The 23,613-nt window shown below is 37.3% G+C and overlaps 1 protein-coding gene across 1 annotated transcript; it reads left to right on the top strand.

The window, feature by feature from the left end:
* The first annotated feature begins 1,278 nt into the window (after positions 1 to 1,278).
* On the top strand, positions 1,279 to 22,126 carry LOC127657641 (epithelial discoidin domain-containing receptor 1-like). Its single transcript, XM_052146507.1, has 13 exons — positions 1,279 to 1,366; positions 1,593 to 1,706; positions 2,784 to 2,915; positions 3,889 to 4,055; positions 4,624 to 4,825; positions 7,164 to 7,462; positions 7,610 to 7,737; positions 10,517 to 10,714; positions 10,796 to 10,902; positions 10,933 to 11,060; positions 12,135 to 12,284; positions 15,432 to 15,531; positions 21,992 to 22,126. Exons 1-12 carry the CDS (start codon positions 1,279 to 1,281, stop codon positions 15,453 to 15,455), a joined length of 1,737 nt encoding a protein of 578 aa, XP_052002467.1. The 3' UTR covers positions 15,456 to 15,531; positions 21,992 to 22,126.
* Positions 22,127 to 23,613: the final 1,487 nt, after the last annotated feature.

The raw sequence follows: 23,613 nt of genomic DNA, 5'->3' as shown, positions 1-23,613 counted from the left end.
TAGACATTGATAAGTCAAAGTTAGACATTTTATGAAAACATAAGAAATACGAATTGCAATCACCTGAAATAAACTACAAACAGTAAACTGTTTGGGATCGTCTGATTACAGAGAGCCCTGAGCAATGTGTCGCCTCTCCTTAAATACCCAGATAATTCAACATGCTTACCAAATGGTGGTGTCTGTCATTATAATTAGATTTTGGTCCCCTGTTGAGGGGGTTCCTGTAGATTAACATACAGGAGGTATGGAGGATCTGGGGAGGGCACACCTTTAAGGGGCACACCACATTTCACATATTTTATAACTTCTTTTAGCTTTTCATTATGGCTGAGAGGATGAGACCAGTTTACCAGGCGCACTGAGAGACTTTAAATGATACCAAACATGTTATAGTTACTTTTTGTACACACTTCACATTGCATAGGTTTTTAGTGAGCTTTAAGTGAGGAGGAGGAGTAAGATGAAGATACTTTAGAAGGGAGGTGTTAGCTGCACAGTATGTTGCATCTCGGATGTTGCTGTTACATCTGCGAGAGAGAGTTCAGATGTTAATTCTCATGAGAGCCTTTTGTTTTCTCGAGGAGTAGCCCAGACTCACTGGCACCCGCCTTACAGTACCATCAGGTTTTGCACAAACTTGTGGAGTCCATGCCAGCTTGAGTGAATGCTGCCATTAAAGCAAAAGGGGAACACACCAAATACTAAGGAATGTTTAATTTTCCACTCAGACCCAGCTGCAATCGGATGTATTGGATTTTGTTTTAACATTTTTCTTTCTCTGTCTCTTTGTGTGTCTCAGGTGCACAGTAATAACAGGCACAGTCAGGGTGTGCGGGTGTTCAGTGAGGTGGTGTGTGAGTTTAAGGCCAGTCTGTTGAGTCCGTGGGCAGAGCCAGTGCTCAGCCTTAAGGTGCCACTGGATGACCTGCATGACCCCTCATCCCGCACCATCTCACTGCCTCTCGGAGGACGACCGGCGCAAATCCTACGCTGCCGCTCGCCTTCACCGACCGTTGGCTCCTCATAGCTGAGATAAGCTTCTACTCTGGTACACAAACACACAAACCTGAACCTCTCACAGCAACACACACCAAATCATTATCTTACAGCAGCGATAATCAACCATAGCCAGTTCAGCAGTAAAGTGAACAAGTTTAATTTAACTACAAGCCCCACATTTTACAAACGTCCTCTTTTAATATGTCTACTTTTAGTCATTTAGTACATCATCACACTTACTATATGGCTATTTACAAAATATAAAATAAAATAGACATGAAGTATTGTGTGCGGTCAGCTATACACAAATACACCGAATGCCGCAATCGACCAATCAGAATCAAGTGTTCCAGAGAGTTTTGTTGTAAGAAAGCAGGCATTCCCACATTCAACACTGATAAAAGTTCCCACTTCTCTCTGAATGTTTGGCATTCTTCCTCAAACCGCTGCTTAATTTTCTCTCTATTGCCCGTTCATGAAAGTTTACCCAAATGTGCCAGATAACGCTTAGGTTATCTATTTCTTATTGAGTTTTTTTTAGTGATCTAATTCTCACTCTGTTTGTTATCAATTATCTTTATCATTTCCAGTGTCATTTGATGATGGATCTCTCCTTCCAACTCCCTCTTCCTCCAGCACTCGTCCTCTCAGTGTCACCTCTCCAAACACTCCCAACTCTGCAAATGGAACCAGAAGCCCCACCGGTGAGTCAAATGCACGTTAGTGCCCAAAGAATTCACTGACCGTCTGATGTATAATGCACACAAAAATGCCAAGTGCTGTCTGAATTTGACAGGTCCAATCTGATTGGCTGGCTTTAGACAACTTCTGGGAGTAAGGGTAAACAAGTTTTTTTTTAATCTGTCCACAAAAACATGTTATGTTAACAAGGTACCCGGTTGAGACAACACGCACTTATGAGGAAACAAAACTGGATTTTCCAAAGCTTGCAAGAATGGCGACACTGTATGAATGCCCATTTATTCAGTATGGTTCAGAAACACAATATGTGTGATTATAAAGAAATGTTGTTTGCAAAAAAAATAATATTATATTGTCATTGTACTAAAGATTTTTTAGAGAAACAAACTACAATAATTATTGCTATTGTGAACAGTAATGTAAATGTTTTATGTATATTTCTTTAGGGTGTAACAATTCACAAATCTCATGATTCGGTAAAATTCATAATAATTTCTCAGAAATTTTCCGCAGGCCCCCTAGTTCCCTTTTGTGGCCCCCTCAGAGTCCCCAGACCCCAGTTTGAAGACCCCTGACTTACAGTAAATCTGTGGTAATAAGTTTATACTGTATTTTATCAGTATGTGTGTTGATTGGGAATCAAACCTATGATCTTGGTGTTGCTAGCACCATGCTGTACCATTTGAGCTACAGTAACGTTATTATTGTGTTCTAATCGATTTCCAGAAACCGCTCCTAAATGTCACTTAAAATAAACTGTGGTTGGGCGCTTTTTATGTCAGTCGGACAGTCTTTTCCTGCCTAAGTGGGCACTTCTTGGTTAAAATTGGCTGCAATGAAGACTAGATTGTATGTCCAAAAGTCTAGCTGTGCTAGACTAGGTGCACGTCAACACCACTGCATTATATGTGTGAATGCCAAAGCATTGGCATGTCACATATGTTCGTCAGTAGTGACTCATTAAGTTTAACGGTGAGGCTGTTGGTTGTTGTCTGTTCATTGAATGTTGGATAATTCATTATTTTTGGCAGGGGCTAATACTACCACACCCTCTCAGATTGTTCTCCCTCATCTTTCAGATCTTCTCTTTCTGCCCCTCATCCACCCCCACCCCAATTTCTCTAATTCTCGCTCTTCTGACCTGTACACCCTCATTTTTCCAGACCTCTTCATGAGCACAGCCCCACTGTTGCCCAGCAGCATGCCAACATGTGAGAGAGAGAGAGAGAGAGAGAGAGAGGGACGAGGGAAAGAAAAGAGCATTGCCTCCATGATCCATTTTTACAGCATGTTTTCCACAGTACAACTCCTATCATGTTGTTCCCTTCCAATTAGAATATCCAGCCCTCACATAAAATGCCTTGAGAATGTGGTTGTTGGTTGTACGTGTATGAGTGCATGTGTGTCTATCTTCCCTGTTGAAAACACCAGTGTTGCTGGTCACCAGCATATATTTTGTTTGGCTGGTTTACTGGTATCCGTACCAGGCATCTTGACTAGCTTAACCAGCAAGCCTACCTTGGTCAACCAGTAAAAAAAGACCATGCTGGTTGAGTAGTATTTTTTTGGTTGTGAACTACATGGCAATGCTGTTCCACCAGCTAGACCAGCATAAACCAGCGTGGACCATCATGGACATTCATGCTGGCCTAAGTTGGTCTTTTCAGCAGGGTTGAAGTCTGGAGATGTTTTTTTTGTTTTGTTTTTTACTCTAATAATGCGCTATTGCTTTAAGTTAGTGTTTCATATTTACCCGACTCATAAAGTCTCTTTATTGTGATATTTTTCCGGTTACTGGTCCTTAGCCTCTTTGAATTAACTCTCGTTCTCTCAACTTTAGGCCCGTGCCCACTCTCACAGCTCATTTACTTGCATCAAAGCTCATTACAACCCCCCAAAACAACAGCTGCCTCCTAAATGTACAGACTTAAGCACACACACACTTGCGAAGAGAGAGAGAGAGAGGTAGTGTATAAGGAATAAAGCAAGTCGTATCACAGAAAGCGTGTCAATGACCACAAAGGCATGTGGTCATTTACTGCCCCACTCATCATATTTTAGATTAGAAGGTGGCTGTTCTGGACAGATAAGCTTTGCTTTTCAATGTAAACACACTGTGAAATCCCTCTGGTAATAATTGAAATGTCAGGTCAGCGATAATCAAAGAGTTGCTGTCTTTCACAGGGGTGGTGTTCCCTGCCATCACTCTGAGGGCGGGATTACCTGTGGCCAAAGATGACAGCAGCAACACAGCCATCCTGATTGGTTGCCTGGTTGGAATTATCCTGCTCCTATTGGCCATTATAGCTGTCATACTGTGGAGGCAGTACTGGAAGAAGCTACTTGGCAAGGTGGGGAGGGATGGGCTTGTTTTTAATTGCTAAATTTACATTGTATTTCTTGACTATCTTAATAAAAAGTATCTGTTTCAGTTCCATTTAATGACCCTATGAAATGGTTAGACAAACACAATTTTATTACTTCGTTAAACAGAAAGATGTGGTCGGACATATTCAAGAGCAGATAATGATAATACATTTTATTTGTAGTTGAAGTGCTTCACATATCAGAAAAGCATAATTATAAATAAAACATAAAGTGATTGCATAAAAATAATTTTACATTTAAAGTGTTAATCAAAATGAGTTATGTTAGTATAATGTATTAGTATAGTTTTAGTAAATTTGTGGGAGAGGACATTTCCATTCTAGAGAACATTTTATTTATAGTTTATGCCCCTGCAGACAAAGGGGAGTCATCAATATTGTCAATCAGTATTTTGGTTCATATTTTTTTGGATGATAAAGACTTTTTAGGAGTACACTGGTATATCAATGAACTTCGAGCTAACATACATGGATAAAAGCCACAAGACTCCAATTTTGGTTTTGTGGGTTTTGATTTTGTGTATATCTCCAGGCCCAGGGCAGTCTCTCCAGTGACGATCTACGAGTTCATCTTTCAGTTCCATTGGATAATGTTGTGATCAACAATACAAACACACACACATACTCCAGCCGCTATCAGCGCATACACACTTTTCCAGATGACAGAGACCGAGAGGGAGAGTACCAGGAGCCCAGCACTGTACTGCAGCCCCGAGAGCAGTGTGACAGCACAGGTGACACACACACACACTTCAGTGCATCCTTCTCTGTAAGTGCACAGAAACCCAAGTCACCACAGAGAAGGAACAGCACTGCCAAAACAGCATCAGAAAAAGTACTTTAGGACAATCCACTACCCAGATACAAAGGCCCACTGTCCTATCTGACAGAGAGGGGGAAGGGGAGAAGATAAAAGCACAGAGATTTTACTCCAGCAAACTCCACATTTCCTATATTACAGTGGCCCCAAAAGGTGTTTAGATACTTTTAGAAACTCAAGTCTCATATAAAAATGTGTGAATGTCATTGCATTAGACATTGCAATATCAAAGTGGCATTTGCAAACAAAAAATGCTAGATCTGTTCTCAGAGTTGCAGTAGCTTTATTTTTATAAGCCATTTTTAAAATTACTTTGACAAAGTCTCAAGACATCCAGTGTCAATGACTTTAAGTTAGTCACCCTCAAGTTCACACGTGAAGGTCATCACATTAAATATGTTGCATTAAGTTTGACAGCCAGAAAGTGTCAAAATACTTTTTTAATTTTTCTCCCCTTTTCTCCCCAATTTGGAATACCCGATGTTCTCCAAGTCCTTGTGGTGGCATAGTGACTTACCTCAATCCAGGTGGCAGAGGACGAATCTCAGTTGCCTCTGCATCTGAGACCGTCAATCCGCGCATCCTATCACATGCTTTGTTGAGCACGTTACCGCGGTGATGTAGCGCGTGGAGGCTTCACGCTATTCTCCGTGGCATCCACGCATAACTCACCACGCGCCCCTCCGAGAGCAAGAACCACATTATATCGACCACAAGGAGGTTAACCCAAGTGACTCTACCCTCCCTAGCAACCAGGCCAATTTAGTTGCTTAGGAGACCTGGCTGGTGTCACTCAGCACACCCTGGATTCAAACTCGCGACTCCAGGGGTGGTAGTCAGCGTCAATACTCACCGAGCTACCCAGGTCCCGCATCAAAATACTTTGTTAATTTTTTAAAATGTAGCTTGTGTTTTATTTTTTTAAACCTAAAAAACTTTTATTTGTGTCCGTTGCAAATGCCATTGGATTGATATTATTATATCATGTAAGGACATTCATACATTGAAGTGTGGCTTAATAAAGCTCCAAATTTGGTGCCCCAAAACCTTCCTCTTTGAAACAAATGAAGGCGTTTTTTTCAATCGTTGTGTGATTGTATTCATACATTAATCAACTTAAAAGAATGCCCCAAAACACACTGACCAATGAAAATAATTAACAGCCTGCATAATTATCAACGATAACACTGCCTGCTGTGTTTGTGCATCTCACATGTAACTGTATGCTATGTTCCACTAACGGCCCTGTTGTATTTGTTGTTGTCGTCTCATGTTGTGATGCTTCTTTTTGTATCATGTTGTGGTTGTGCTGTTTTGTGTTGTTTTTATGCCTTATTACTTGTTTTGTCACCCCTCACTATGTGTTGTCATTTTGTGGTATGTCTTGTGGTGTTGTGCCTTTGTTTGTGGACTTGTGTGTGTTGGTGGGATCCATGTATGTCTCCTAGCACTGCTGTTAAACAACCCAGCATATCATCTCCTCCTGTCTGACCTGACACATGGCCCCAACAGGCTGACAATCTGCCACAGCCAGCAAGAAAAGCCCCAAATCCTGCCCCAGGGTAAGATAAAGGGGAAAAGAAAGTGCAAAGGGATGGTGTCCTCCCTAGGGAGCAGTTAAAGTCCCCTGACCTTTTCTAGGATGCCTATATCTAGAACTGTATCTAGGAATTTTCTCCAGAACTGGGAATGCTCAAGTGGAATTTTCCTCACATTAAGCCAGCAAAGCATATATATGTGGAATTAAATCTTGATGTGTTTTGAATTTGTTTTTTATTTTAGTTTTTTGTCAGTTGCAGTTTTGCTAAGAGATGGAAACTAGCTTGTAGATTAGATGCTGCAAGTGACACAATGACCTGTGCTGTATAGTAAGTCCTATGACAATGGGATTATTTAGCTGTTTTTCCTTGCATATTAGTAATACAGTTTCATGTCTGTTAAGAAAAAAACTGTGAACTGTACATTTTCTCAGTTTACTCTCCAATGGAATTTGCAAAAATATCGTTTTAGGTCCTGGATTTGGTGCCATATGAGCCCAATGGGGAGTGAGGGGTGTGTTAGTGCTTTCTGAGTCTTACTGTCATAAAACCATACATATAACAGCATGCATGTATGTAATGTGTCCTCTCCAGTATATGTTTTAGTGTTTAAGTGCATGTTTGCAGTTCATAATTACTCATTAATGTATAATATGGGTCATTAGCTCTCTATTATAACTTTTTCCTGTCACCTTTTTTCTTTTTATCTATCAGCTTGTGCTATTGATAAAGTTGATAAAGGCCTGCCCATTCAGGAAGGACCACCTCCTTACCCTGTAGCCCCGCCCCCTGGTCTATCAGGCGTACATTATGGAGAAGCATCGGGAGGCAGGGGGAGTGTTCCTCATTATGCAGAAGCTGACATCATCAGTCTGCAAGGCGTTAGTGGTAACAATACATATGCATTTCCCGCCCTCTCAGCTTCCATGCCCACAGACTGCCCACCACTGCCAGAGTTGCCACGGGAACGACTTATATTCAAAGAAAAGCTTGGAGAAGGCCAATTCGGAGAGGTACTTTGGCTTACACAAACATGTATATTTTCAGACCTCTCTTACCAATATAAAATTCTTAAGTCAGAAATGATATTGTGCAGCTGAAAGAGAACTTGAGACAACTGATGTTGTTCCTTGTGTACCTGGCTATTCATTTCGTTTTAGGTTCATTTGTGTGAGATTGAAAACCTGCAGGACCTTCCGAACCTGGAGTTCACATTTAATGTGAGGAAAGAACGCCCTCTGCTGGTAGCTGTGAAGATTTTACGGCCAGATGCTTCTAAAAATGCCAGGTAACTGAACTGAATTAGGAGAACATAAGAAGGGAGGTGATTTCCACTTTCAAAGGTTTGTTGTGAAATCCTAAAAGACGTTTCCAGAAAACATGATAATTCGTTCACATGTGGGGAGAAAATCTAAATGTCAGTAATACAGACATACATATATATATACTGTATATCTATTTCTCCCCTATAAAATATTTTGAATAATCATATCAACATTGTAATCTAACGCATCTCAATCTTAACTGTAAGCTATTATGTCCCGCATTAAATAGAATTAAACTTTCAATGACCTAAAACACCATCTAAACTAATCAATATGTTAATATTGCGTAGTTTCACTTTAATCGATTGCCATCTAAATGTATTTTAGTGCCGTAGGCTAATTTATGTGTTATACATTTGCAGATGAATACCTTACTGATGGTGCGAGGACCCTATTGTCCCTATTGTTCTTCTAGGCATTTTTTCCCCCAAAAATAATTGCATTTTTGAGGGCCTAAACCTACTCCAAAACACATGAAACTTTGCACACGCATCAGAAGTGACGAAAATGTACATCTGTTATGGGATTCAGAATTAGGTGTGGCAAAATGGCTCGATAGTGTCACCTAAAAACTTACAATGATGTGCATTTTATGCTACGTTTCACCTACACATATGAAAATTGGTACACATGTGTAACATGCCAATACCCAGACCTGCCAACCTGTGCGCATTTTGACTTCAAAGTACGCTGGTACGATTTGTCACTAAACTACGCAAAAACTTGGTGACGCCTCTCTGCACGCGCAGTACTCAAATCAAGCAACAGCAAAAGAAGAGTTTGACCAATCATAGCGCTGGGTTCATTCCCCAAATAGAAATCGGTAGGATTCACAAATGCGCCTCATTAATAAGAGACTGCAAATCGACAGCAACACAGAATCCTGCTCAATCTCCACTCCTGCCGTCTTACTGATTTCTTAAGCGAGGACAGAACATTAGTCACTGTAGGTCTACTTCTAACTCCTTCAGGTAAACAGGATGTGGTGGATGTGGAAAGTTGAAATTTTGAATTGAGTTAACTTAATCCTCTGGAGTCGACGTGATCGCATGAATTAATTTAAAATACTCCGTCATTCATGGTCACTCAGATAAAAGGAAGACAAAATTCAGCCATGCAAATTATAAAATGCTCAAGTAATGTTGAAAAATGAATACAAAAATTTACCACGGTTTTACTGTACTGTAGTATGTGTTTTTTTTTTCTTTTTTTGGTTTTGGCAGAATGAAGAAATTAAAGACAGACATGCAGTAAATATGAGTATTGTTCTAGTTTTGGTTAGATTATGACCAGTGTTTCCTCTAAAATACTGCCTTAACAGAGATAGCACAAAGGTATAGACCTGCTAAACTTTGGAAAATATTTAACATTAATAACGTTATCCTAACGCTACGTAATTTACAAGCTAGCTTTCTTGTTCACTTGGGGCCAGTTGCACCAGTTTTGCGCAAGTTACAACTTAGCCTAGTTGTGACGTAAATGGGCACTAAGTCACAATTGACGACTACTAAATGACGGTCTGACAAAGTTTGATGTTTCAGCCATGAAACAGGAAGTTGTTATAACTCTACATATATAAATATACATATATTGTCCAAACTGCCCCAAACTTCACATGCTTGATAATAGTCCCAGCCTGAATACATCTACGTGCCAATATTCAGTTATAGTCATAGCACCACCTACTGGCAACAGCTAGTCTTGTAGGTCTTGTACTTTAATAAATTCCTCCCAGAGATTTAATCAGATCAACATTATATTTAGTCAGTCTTAATCTAAAGGCCTTGGTGATGTTCAATTGTTTAGCTTTTAAAGGGTTGTGTCCGTGGCAGTCTGACAAATTTCGATATTCAACTTGCGATACAATTCATCCCTATTATGATGTAGTGCGATCCGATTTCGATTCAACACAACACAATGCAATACGATGCAATGGGGAAAAATATGATGCTGTGCAATTCAATATGGTATTCTACAGATAGTTTGCTTTTATTTCTTTGGTTCAGACAGACAGCAAATCTTAAATTAACTTAAGTGCCTTCTGACTTCTAACGCATGGACCTTTCACAAAAAGGCCTTTGTAGTAATGTTCCATAACTTGCCAGCAGACGAATGTGCTTTCGTGTCTGTGCTTCAAGTGTGTTGTTAAATTAGTCGTACTGCCTGTATATTTTATAGCAGCATGACATATTTTACAAACTGCATGGTTTTATCAAAATCTCCATCTCCCTTATAAAACCCAAAGTGTTTCCAAACATAGAATTTGTAATTATTTGGTGGAAGATGCATCTCTTTCTCTGCCATGTTAATCTATATTCTATGTCAGGGGTGCCCACACTTTTTTGCCTTATGATCTACTTATAAATGACCAATTCAATAAGATCTACCAACTAAAAAAAACACAGTTTTGTTTAAAAACAAAATGCTGATGATGTTTTAAATCTGCATCTGAAATGTTCTGCTCCATGTAGAGAGTAGTCTCACGTGTCAAAACAAACACCACAAGGCATCAGTGAAGTGATAATTTTCATTTTAATTTCGCCTCTAGAGGTCGCTCTTGTACTGTATAACTACAGCTGACCCTTCCCAGCGGCTCCAGCACTGGACACAACGGGTGAAAACTATCAGTGTGGATTTTTGCCAATAACCAATAGTTCTGGAAATCTGTTGTGTGTGCAGATTAAACCTCAAGTTTTCACTTTTGTGTGTCCCCTCATTGTTTTCCCACTCGTCTTTCAACAGGAATGATTTTCTGAAGGAGGTGAAGATCTTATCTCGCCTGAAGGACACAAACATCATCCAACTGCTGGGTGTGTGTGTGAGCAGTGATCCGTTGTGTATGGTCACGGAGTACATGGAGAGTGGAGACCTGAATCAGTACCTCTCCCAGAGAGTGTTACTGGACAAGACTGGACCTCTACATAATACACCAACCATCAGGTACACACGTACACACATTTGTCATGGTTAGGAAGAATGATCAAAATACAGAAAAGAAAAATCTGTCTCTTTCTGTCTCAGCTACCCAGCTTTGATCTCCATGGCGAGTCAGATTGCATCAGGTATGAAGTTCTTGTCATCTCTGAACTTTGTGCATCGAGACCTGGCCACACGAAACTGCCTGGTGGGTGGAGATAGAGGAGAGGGGGAGGACAGAGGTGAAGAGCGTCAAATAAAGATAGCTGACTTTGGCATGAGCAGGAACCTCTATGCTGGCGATTACTACAGGATCCAGGGCAGAGCTGTGCTGCCTATTCGCTGGATGGCATGGGAGTGCATACTCATGGTGAGAGAACATACTCAAAATTAGTCATTGAAACTTTTTTTATGTAGTATGAATATTTTGTATTGCAGTTCTTCTACAATTTTAGAAACTTCACTATTCACATAAAATATTTTTGGGAAGTTGACATGTTCTGCAGTATGACATGCTATACTTTATTTAAACTATTATAGACAGCTTTTTGCAAGTTCTTTTATTATAAATGTACAGTATGCGGTTTTCATGAGCTCAGCAAGTTAAAGCAGCTCCGTCTTACATAAAAATAGCTGGTTAATTTCTACCGGGCCACCATTTAGAGTCTCCTGACATACTGTTGTACAGTGTGGTATGGCAGCTGCACTGCAGAAAACGGGAGGGACCTACAACGGGTGGTGAAGCGAGAGATTGGGACTTAGCTCACACCAGTGACAGACTTATACACTGACTTATAAAGAAAGCCAGCTGTAATATAAAAGACCCATCCCACCCTGGACATTGCCTGTTCTTCCCCGCTCCCTTCTGTGAGAAGATACAGAAACAAACACAAACAGGTTAATGAACAGCTTCTTTCCTAAAGCTGTTATTTCTATTAGCTCCTCACTTCCCCTACCACATATACATACACACACATACACACACACACACACACACACACACACGCTGACTGATGTTTCAGTGGAAGAACCTGACCGCATATATGCATTAACTACTGGTTATTGTTTTTATTTAATTTTTATGTGCAGATATTTTAGAGCTTTTTAATGTTTTTAAGTTGTTCTTTAACTGTTGCTAATTTATTGGACGTTGTTTTTTTTAGGAGCTGCTTAACTATATTTTGTTGTTTTTACTAACAATGACAATAAACAAATCCATCCATCCATCCATGGATTACATTCACAATTTGTAATTTAATAAAATTAGTTGTCACACTGTAGGATCATTTAAAATGAACTAATGAAGTCAAAAAGATCCTTAAAATGGTGAAAATGAAATTAAATGGTGACCAGTCACAGCACTTAAAATGAAAAACATTTACATTAATATAAATAAACGTGTTATACTGGTGCATGCAACTCATTTTTCTATGTTTGTGTGTAGGGGAAGTTCACTGCAGCAAGTGACGTATGGGCATTTGGTGTGACGCTGTGGGAGATTCTCAGTGTGTGTCAGGAGCAGCCGTACAGTCACATGACCGATGAACAGGTCATTGACAATGCAGGAGAGTTCTTCAGAGACCAGGGCAGACAGGTATGAGTGCTTTCAAAACACACATCAACACTCAACATATACAGTATATAGTCTCACTCTCTCTCTCTCTCTCTCTCTCTCTCTCTCTCTCTGTGTCTGTCTCACTCTGCGAGTACATGTTGGGAGTGAGTGCGGTGAGTGCTGCTGAGAGCGTGCTGAATGTGAGTTCTCTACTTTCTTTCAAAACTTTTGTTTTTCTGTTGATGCTTTGAGGAGTTGTTTAGAGGAACAGTGTTCATTGGGGTTCATTGGTGTGTGTTTGGTGGAGGCGGCGGCGGCCGGCGTGGCTGTCAGCATGGCTGCAGCAGGTGAACACACTAGTTTGCACAAACTCACGCGCCGGCACGCTATTAAATTTTCTCCGCCTAACGGGTGTTCGGTTGAGGATTGTAGTCTAGCGGTGGGTGAGATTGTCGGTTATGACAGTATAAAATCGGCTTCTAGGATGAATAGTGCCGTTGTGATTTTTTTAGACATTGTGGACAAAGTAAATCAGTTGCTTGAAAGTGGAGTTGTGATTCAGGACACATACACACCAGTTCTGTCTCTTGTAAACCCTGCCAAAAAAGTCATTATTTCGAATATACCCCCGTTTATGAAAAATGAGCTTTTAGAAAAAGAGCTAGGCAGACATGGAAAACTAGTGACTCTGATAAAGATGATTCCTATCAGCTGCAAGTCTCCTCATCTCAAACACGTTGTGTCTTTTAGGAGACATGTACACATGATTCTTAAAAAGAGAAATGAAGAGCTAAATCTAGTGTTTAAGTTCAAGGTTGATGACTTTGACTACACTGTGCATGTAACATCAGAGACGATGAAATGCTTTGGGTGTGGGACTGTTGGGCATGTGATTCGCTCTTGCCCTGAGAGAGCAGGGGAGACGCGCGCTGTTAACGCAGCGGATCCGCCACCCGTTCGGGCCGAAAGCGGAGTTTCTTTACCTGGCAAACCGCAGAGAACTGTGCAGGAAGAAAACCGAGATGATAGCGATAAGGAGAATGACCAGACGGAAAATGTAACGAGTGAACAAAACGCACAAGATGGTTTAAACGAGGTTTTAAATGTTGGTCAAACCGCGACTAGAGTAGCTGAGTCAGTGTTGTTTAATGAGGAAGATGTTTTTTTGGATGCTGAAATTTCCAAACTGTCAACAAAGAGGAAAAATCCAGAAATTAAGTCAATCACTGAACAAAATGCAAAAGTATCAAAAACGAATCCTATGAGCTGTTCTTCTCAGTCAGATGATGGGTTGATGAACACGCAAAAGTCTGAAAGTGATGTTAATGGAGACACACAGATGGATGTGGAGAGTGCTTACTCTTTCACAAAAATTCAGTCCTTTTTACAAGGAACTAAAGGGTTGAGATTGGTTAAAATTTATGAGTTTTTCCCAGACTTAAAGTTGTTCATTGATTCAGTCAAATTGTTCATGCAAAATACAGAAAACCCTGGCCAACTGACCTTTACAGATCAAGACATTTTTCGTTTAAAAAAATTTCTTATTAAAGCGAGAGCACAATTAGTTAATGATGGTTAAGTGTCTTTTGTTTGTCTTTTTCTTTGTTTGTGTTAACCTCTCTGTTCTGTTTAAATGCAACTTAACTTTTACTATGTGTGACATAAAGTTGGGTTCTTTAAACGTTAATGGTGCTAGAGAGGATGTGAAGATAGTTTCTCTCATCAGTTTGTTTAGAGTTAAAAAACTAAATGTAATTTTTTTACAAGAAACACATAGCACAGCTGAAAATGAAATCACGTGGAAGAAAGATTGGGATGGGGAAGTTTTCTCAGTCATAAGTGTAGCAACAGTGGTGGAGTGGGTATTTTGTTTTTAGAGATTTTTACCCATCTCTTGTGTTACTGAGGAAATCATTGCAGGTCAGCTTGTTAAAAATACAAGCTGTTTTTGAAAGTGTAAAAATGACTTTCATCAATGTTTATGCTCCTACTGTAGGCTCAGAAAGGGTGGTCTTTTTAAACATTCTAAACGATGTAATAAGCAACTGTGACACTGATGGATACATGTTCCTGGGTGGGGATTTTAACTGCACTGAGAATGCAGCTCTAGACAGAAACCACCCAGAACCACATGGAGCCAGTAAGAATTGTCTTGTAAAAGTAATTGAGATGAATGATTTATGTGATGTTTGGAGGTTTTACCCGTACCCGTATGATTTTGATGTTTGTACCCGTATGTCGGGGGGCGGGACATGCAAATTCTGTCTGCCAATTTCTCATTGGCCTTTTCTCATAGATCAGAGATGCAAAAGACTCTTAAGAGAGACCCCTAGTGTCGCTTCTTCGACACAACGTCTCGTTCCCTCCATCAGGGAACGGAGGTTACATCCGTAACCTAGACATTCTCTAGTTTGTGTGCAGCTGTGTTGTGTTCTGGTTAGTATCGGTGAGGGGGACTTGTTTTTAGATAAACAAAGTGAGTTTTCACTTGAACGCCCTATCTCGTGAGCAGGGCTGCATGAAATGTTGATCTCTTGCAGTCTCATGAACGTGCAGAGGAGAGCAACAGTCGGTCAACATTTTAACTAAATAATATTTTTGATTTTGGTTTGTTTCTCACTAAACCTCATCATATGCTTTTATAACTATCATGAGTCTCATTGAATAATTTATTAGACTTTTACATTATTTTGAAGCTTGAAGAGGTGGTAACCATAAACTGCCATTCTATGACATCACTGAGCACAAAAGTTATTTGTGTTATGAAAAAGAAAGTCATATGGGTTTATAACACAGTTGTGATTATATGATTGAATTATAATTTTAATATTTATTTGAATTTTTTTTAACACAAACAGATTTAATTTTCTTAATCTGAAGAAGTTTATAATTTCACATGTGTATCCATACACAAATCAAACAACATTTAGAAACCACTAGATACATGCATATGTACTTTAAGTGCATAAAATAAGATATGAGAAAAGAAAATGAAATAAAATTCAGGACACTATAAAAGAAAAAGCGTTAGGTCCACAAGTTCATTTGCAACCTGTTATTGTTGACGTCTGTCTTTGAAATTATGGGGAACATTCTGTCATCTGTAAACTTTCTCAATTAATTGATTTTGATTCAGTTATAAACATGTAATTTTCATGTAAGTGTTGTGCAATAACTCCCTTATAGGATTTACATCTTGGTTATGGGTGATGTTAACAACAGTGGATCTCAAAGGGCTCCTGGTCTGGATGATGGAGGAAGAGGCCCTCCAAATAATTTTGCTGAGGTTAGTGACGAAACTACAGGTTTCTCCACGGTGTTTAGGTTTTTAAGAGGGGGCGCTTGTGATTCATACGAGATCATGAAACAAAAATAGAAGTTCAGGGGCTCATGTGATCTTCCAGGAAAGTGGTTACATTGCACTAAAGTGTATGAATATATACATGCAGGGGGTTTCTTTTGTATTACCCTGTCAGATGAAATTAGAAAGCAAGTGCCCTCTCATTAGATCGTGTGAACGTCAAACATTTTAACTGGTATTTAATATTAGTATTTATTTTAAATGAGAGCAATAATTTGATTCAATATTTAGTTAAAAAATCTAATCATATTCAACTTGTTGTTTTAGCAGAAATGGAATAAAATTTTGCTACAGAATTCTTGTACACTTTATAATAATGTCATTAATCCGTCATTAATAGGTAATTATGCAGGAATTAATGCAGGAAAAATGAGTATTACTAAGGCTTAATCAAGGTTACAGTGTTTGGTAGAGTATCACAGTCAACTTATCTTACAGAAATATAGGGATGTTTGTGCCCAACCTGTGTTTTCCTTGGGATATCTCTTTTGTTCGTTACAAATTATTAACTTATTTTAATAATTTTAGTAACCCATAAGTAATGAGTCAAGTGTTTCCACATAAACATGAAGGAATTACTAATGATCTGGACAATTATTATAAAGTGTGGATCATGGTAACGCATTATTAATGAATGAGATCTCACTGTTCCTTCATTGGGAGTTAAAGGGTATCTGGACCATTATTATGAAGTGAAAACACATTATAAACCATTAATAATAACTGTGGTGTTACTTGTCAGTTAGTAATGAATATTCAAGTGTTTGTTCCTACAAATCGCGCTCTGTCTTCTTTCAGTTTCAGTGCGAGCATCGAATATGGTGAATCCTGATTAGGTTAGAAGCTTGATGGACGAGACACTCGTTCTTTTTTCAATGGATCCATTAATTTGTTTTTTTTATAATGAACTTCACATAAAATTAAACACTTCTTGTAAGATTAACCAACATTATCTATGGCTAAAAAGTTAATTGTAAAAATATAAATAAAATATAAATATATTAAAATATATAAGTGTTTTTTCATTCATTACTAATGTGTTATCATGACCATCACTTTAAAATAATGATCATTAGTAATTCCTTAATGTTTATGTGCGAACACTTGATTCATTACATATGGGTTACCAAAATTATAAAATAAATAAATAAATAAAAAAAGAATAAATAAAGAATAAATAAAAAATAAAAAAAGAATGATACTCTATATTTCTGTAAGGTAATCTGACTATGATACTCTACCAAACACTGTAACCTTGATATAGAGAACTGTTACATTCATCAATTAATGTCCACAAAGAACACGTGAGACGCATGTTTCTCTGAAGACACATTTCATGATCTTGTTCACAATAAAAACAAAATCATTCACATTTTAGAAATGTTAATGTTTTGATTAGTACTTAATTAGTTATTTTTAATAATTTATAGTTGGTTAATAGTTCTCAATGAGGCAAATCAAATTCAGTAATTATTGATTACCCAACAGTGAACTACCTCAGACATCAGTTCACTATTACTTACTGATTAGTTAATCATGTTTCCATATTAGTTAATAGTAGTAACTAAAGTGTTAATGTAGTACTACTCATTTGTCCTGCATTAATTCCTGCATAATTACATATTAATGATGGACCGTTATTATAAAGAGTTACTGAATTCTTATCTAAAATCTTTGTTAATGTCTGTAAATCATTAAATTATCATTGTAAATATTTGTTTTAGACATCTGTATTTTAATAACAAAATGCTAATTTGATATTAATTCTAAATAATGAAGCCAGTAAAACATTATTTACAAAAAGACATAAAAACCTCGAAACAAACATGCCGAAACTCCCCGAACATCAACCAAAATGCCAGATAAACATTTGAAATACAATATTATAATGACATTGAATTAAACTGTTTGGAATACATTTTACCAGGTTTATATTATAGTATATTTTATTTGATATATTTAATAATTTAGGGTCATGTGGTGTTGCTTTGTGTAATTACTAACTGTTTGTATGTTTGTTTGATTTATTTGCAAACAATCTTGTTCACTGTGGTATAAAGTTCACTGCAGTCCTCAATGGGGTCCAGCTGTTGCTCCTCTGATGGAAGCGTAAGTCACGTTATCATCAGAATGAACCTATCAAACAATGTGATTCAAATCACTGATATTATTGCTGCATGTTGTTAGTGCTTAATTCTTTTGAGATACAAATTGAAAAGAAATGCATTTCAGCATAAAACTTCTGTAGAGACAGGATATAACTCTACTTGGTTTGGGAAATGTGCAGTTCAGGTCTGTTTTCTCTGAATGGGAAAGGTCAGTGGATGAACAGCGGATATGGCCGTATCTACTCACATTGATCTTTGACACCTGCTTTTTTCCAGAAACTGTAACCAGTGAATAAGTCACATCATCTCTCTGCTCCAGTGTTGGGTGTAATACATTACTAAGTAATTAATTACTGTAATTAAATTAATCTTTCATCAAAAAAATTAAATTAAGGGATTACTCTTAATTTTCAGTAGTTTAATTACATTAATTGTGTTATACTGTACAGACTATAGAACAATTCTATATAAATAATAGTGAATTTAACATCAAAATTGAACATCTAATGTTAAAATATATGTTTTCTAATTTAATGCTGCCCCCCAAATATTCTTTGGCCAGTTCATAAAAATAAATTATTTGATTTTATATTATTTATTTGAAAGAATTAAAAGAACAATTTCATGTCCTTGTATTTTTCATCTGGTCGATGTTGAAAAGGGTTTAAGACAGTCATTAGTAATAAGTAATGTGATTACTTTTCAGACATTGTAATTAGTACAGTAATCTAATTAAACTGTAGAAGATGTAATTAGCAGTTAGTAATTCATTACTTTTTTAGAGTAACTTACTCAACAGTGGTCTGCTCCTACAGATGGAAGAAAAAAGAAAACCTTGAAAGTCTCGATCAAATGACTCTTATAAACTCAAATCCATCTTCATGCAGTAAACATTTCCTTTTAAAGTTTGTATATGCAAATGAGAGAAACTATATACTGTGTTATATGACAGTCAGAAAATATATTATGCAGACAAACTCAAGTGTGTCACAATATGAGCCACAGGAAAATGACAACAGTAACTGTCAAATTATAAATATTAATATTTGAGCTTAATAAAGTTTAATCATTTTATTCACTTACATTTGCACCTGGGGTAGAATTGGAGTGAATCTCTCGTCTATTACCTGAAAAATAGTTGTGAAAGTGCCTCTTGTAATCTTTATGATAAAAATGAAAAACATGTCCCAATTCCAACTGCAAATACAAAAGTTCTTGCGTGTATCATGAATGGGCAGAAACTGTCTGGACTACTTTTATACTTTTCAAATCATTTTTTCAACTCAAACTTCTTCATGATTCACTGTTTCCATGATACAACCTGATTTGAAATGTGAAAATTATGTGAAAACAATGTGAAAATGAGAAACGCTGGACAACTTTAATTGAAGGTTTTTATAAAGATTTACCAGCTCTCTTTTTAAGGATCACACATAGAAGAACAGCAGGAAGGAGAACAGCTAATGCAGCAATCACAACAACAATCACAATCACTAAGAGAGAGAACAAAGAGTGAAACATTCAGATGTATAATACAGAAGATCATGTGTTACATTATTTTGATCAATAATAGATTCAGTGAAAGTGAGTTACTGATGAGATCAGTGTCCCCATAGAAGTGTAAAACTAATCTGAGCTACTGTGTCCACTTTTTATTGTTTTATATAAACCGTCTGTTCTGAATGTTGTGATCTTGGAGAATTCCAGTATGTGAGAACCAGGGGTGTAAAGTAACAAATTACAAATACTCACGTTATTGTAATTAACTACTCTTTCCCAAGAATTATACTTTTATAAGTAGTTTAAAAATTGTACACTTTTGCTTTTTCTTGAATACATTTAAAGTGCTGTAACTGTACTTTTACTGGGCTATTTACTTAAAAAAAAACGGCACCTGCAGATCTAGCGCCAACTGTTATGGATGTGGAGAATGCCTCAAGCACATTTTAGAGCTGAACATAACCGGCTGCACCTGGACGTGCTTTTCACAGTGAAAAAGGTCAATTGCTTGAATGTGTCGTGTGAGTTTAATTTATATCAGCATTAATCCTGCCTCTAATTTGAAGAAATCAATCACTGAGATTATGGGGCTGCTGTGAGAGATTAATGCAATGTTATCAATAGGGCTGGGCAATAAAATAATCTAGATCGGAAAAAAGAGACTCAATCCAACTTTTGAGTAGTTTTCTATATTTAGCCTGCGTTCTACATCAGGGGTGTTCATTACATAAATCGCAAGAGCACCACTGGTTGGTTGATCTAGAATCTAGATGAAATATAAAAGATTGCAACTTTTATGCCAATGGCCATCTTGGTGAGGATTTAATGTAAATGCAGTCGTTTATGTCTAAAGTGAATTTAAACAGCGGGACAAAAAGCATATTTGCATCAAAATGTCAGGCTTGAAGTGCACATTACCCTGTACCAAACAAATTCTCTCATGCCTGCTCTACCTCCACTATTGTGCAGGACATGACGTACCAAGTGATTCTGCTTATTTAGCATTTTTCTGCATTCCTTGTATTGTTTGAACATGTTTTATGCACAACAATAACGCTCTGTCGGCATTAAGGGAGATTTAATGTAATTGTTTCATACATTGTGATTTTAAAATGGTGATTGGTGTATTGAAAATAACTTTTTAATCTTTTCATTTCTGTTATCATGTCTCCCTTTTATGTTTTGGAATCAGATTCATGTTGTTTATCACAGATAAGTGATGTATTAGTTGACATACAGTGTTCATTATAATGGGGCATAGGTTTTGCAACTCACTACTCACTACTCATGAGTACTTTTAAATGAGCTACTCTTACTTGAGTAGTTTTTAGGACAGCTATTTTTACTCACACTATATTTTTTGGGAAGTAACAGTACTTCTACTGGAGTATGATTTTTCAGTACTCTTTCCACCCCTGGTTATAACACTACAAAAACCACTGAAATGAGACAATCATCCATTACATACAGTATATTTACATGTACCTTGTTGTGATGGAGGTACTGGTGCTTTGGAAGTCGAGGTCCTTTCAGAGATTGGGGTGGAGACTGAAGATAGACAGATGATGTATTTTAGTTCATGTGCACCATGTGTAGAAAAACAAAAAATCGAACTGAATACAAAACATCTATTTATAAACAAGAAAACAACATCAAGGAATGCATATTTGTATTTCTCTTCCAATACTTTGTCTTATCATTGTCTTCTTTAATTCATCAGCTGTTGTTGACTCTGTATCAGTGCAACTATAGTGTAACAGAACAGTCACATGACTGTATTGAAGATCTTCATCAGAAAACAGACTGTATCAGATATATTGTCACGCACGCTGTATCATTGTAAGAGCAGGAACAAAACAATCCAGATCACTGACATCTTTGAGTTTCATTAAGAAAGAGTTACTTTGCACACAACAATCTGAGTAGATTTTCATTCTTAATTCCTTCATAGAGAAATCACTTATATTTGAAATATATATTTGAAAACATGGACATGTATTTTCTGTATGTAGAAGAACACGGCAAACCACTAAAGTGACATCAGTTCAGTATCTTGTGTAGGAGTTACTGTGTGTTTGACAATGACTCACTGTTGGTGACTGAACGCACAGGTGTTGTATCAGCTGGAGCTGTAGAAGATACATTGTTATATAGTTAGTTAGCTCTATATTTTACAATATGGACATTATATTTCATTACATTATAATCATTTCATAAATATTTACATTTTTTTCTGGTCACAAAGTGTATCAAGATATCGAAATAAAAAAACAGTGGTTCTCAAACAGGTGGTCAGGACACACTAGGGGGCCTCAGCACACTTCCAGAGCTCTTAAAATTATTTAAATTATGAAAGATTATTATCATTTGTATATAATTATTATAATTAATCTTCCTGAAAATGCTCAAATGTAAAAACTCCCTTCAACTTCAGACATTGCACTCAATGATCTCATGGATCAGGGACGTTTTTAGTGACAAACAGGTTTAAAGGTTTAAAAGTACTGTGGTGGTTTTGTTGCTGTTCAGTGTTTTAGCAGAATCAAATATTTACTTTTGATCAGTAACTTGTTTCATGACAAGTACTTTGTGTAACTTATTTTAGTGTTTATGTTATGTGTCCTAGTTTAATGTTATGCATGTGTAACAGAGACTTCAAAAACTGATAACAAGATTGTTTTCTCACCCGAATACTTGACAGAATAGCTGAATGAAGCCTCCACTTTAGTTCCATTTTTAACTTGACATGTCCACTTTCTGTTGTTGTCTTCATTCAGGAGTTTTGTAGTCAGAGTGCTGATACAGTGTCCTGATGATATCTGATATCTGGAGTCTGTCTGCAGATCAACACTAGCCTGATTCACCCACAACAGCTGAATTCCCTCAGTATGGACATCACACAAATCATATGAAATCAACTGACAGTAGAGAGACACAGAACTGTCTGGTCTTATCTCAGTCTGTGTGGATGATGGAGAGACTGAAACAGAAAATAAAACAGAGATGACATTGAAAGATTTCAGTAAAATGACTGTAAAGAGAGAATGGCGTCCTGTATAAATCAATCATAAAATGAACAAAAATACTGACCATGAAGAAAATGCAGATAAACACGTGCATCATTTCCTTGATGATGATCATTAATATATTGCCGACAGGTGTAAGATCCATAATCTTCTTTTGAGGCTTTATAGATGATCAGAGAGCAGTCAGACCCCAGACTCAGTCTCTCGTGTCTCTCTATGTTCTTCTTCTTCTTCTTCCCATAAGCAAACAGTTCAATTGTCTCTGAATTTCTATTATTATTATAGTTCCATGTAGTTGTGCTGCAGTCAGAACCGGCATTATTACAGGGCAGAGTGACATTTTCACCAGAACTGAAGATCACATGAGTGTCTTTCACTCCACTGGTACCTGAAACACACAGTAAAGATGGACGTTCATATTGTAATCTATTTTGACATTTTGATTTCATTAAAATCATTTTTAATAGATACATATTCACATTATCTCATGTGCAAACATGTTTTAGAGCATATACAGATTCATTTACCTTTTAGAAGTGAGCAGATCATTTTCAGCACCAGCAGAAATATGTGACACTTATTAGCCATTTTCAGTCTCTGTCCGTCTTTCTCTTCATGATGTAGTTACTGTTCTTCATTTAAATATGATCAGCTCTTCCTGTGGTTTTATAACTTCCTCTGACCTGAGCAACAGTGTTACAGAAGTGGTGCAGATGTTAGGTCTGTGTCAGCTTTATTTTTCTGCTGTCTGATCCACACAATGTTACCAATGAAATAAGTTCTCCTGAATCTTACCTCTTAACAGCCATGCTATTAAACTCATGAATGATTATAAATGAGGTCATGTAATAGATTATAATGTGTTAGATTACCCCAAAATGTAAAATGTTCTCATTATTCACTTACCCTGATGCCATTCCAGATGTGTTTGTCTGTCTTTCTTCATCAGAACACAAATGAAGATTTTTCCTCTACAGTGAGTATGAGATGATGCCCTCAGGTAGAAGGTACAGGTTACCAAAATGTAGACTAAATATGTTTACATTTTCATTTGTACCACTCTCTATAAAAATATTGAACAACAACACATAGGGTGTGTGGGTTAGTTTTTTAAGGTGGTAAATTATGTGTAGGTAATTATGTATGTGTTATGTATATTGTGTTGCATCTGCTATCTCGAATGCCCAAGATGAATTTCTCCGTCAGGAGACAATAAAGGCTAATCAATCAATCGGTAGAAAAAAGGGGAGAAAAAAAAAACTGTGGTTTTACTACAGTAACAGTATTAACATGGTATTTTGTATAAAATCATAGTAACCACAAATTGAACATAGTTGTTACTATATTAACACCATGGTCATGTGGTATCTCTA

The sequence above is a fragment of the Xyrauchen texanus genome, chromosome 17 (genome assembly GCF_025860055.1).
Source record: "Xyrauchen texanus isolate HMW12.3.18 chromosome 17, RBS_HiC_50CHRs, whole genome shotgun sequence".
NCBI classification, from domain to species: Eukaryota; Metazoa; Chordata; class Actinopteri; order Cypriniformes; family Catostomidae; genus Xyrauchen; species Xyrauchen texanus.
The sequence above is the reverse complement of the archived record's forward strand: the minus strand, read 5'-3'. Positions and strand labels throughout refer to the sequence as shown.

Excerpts from the sequence above, each read along its gene's own strand:
- LOC127657641 (XM_052146507.1), top strand. The coding sequence starts at position 1,279 with ATGAAGTATTGTGTGCGGTCAGCTATACACAAATACACCGAATGCCGC. Across the intron at positions 1,707-2,783 it reads TGGAACCAGAAGCCCCACCG|ATCTTCTCTTTCTGCCCCTC; the intron begins GTGAGTCAAATG and ends CTCATCTTTCAG. Across the intron at positions 7,738-10,516 it reads GATGCTTCTAAAAATGCCAG|GAATGATTTTCTGAAGGAGG; the intron begins GTAACTGAACTG and ends GTCTTTCAACAG.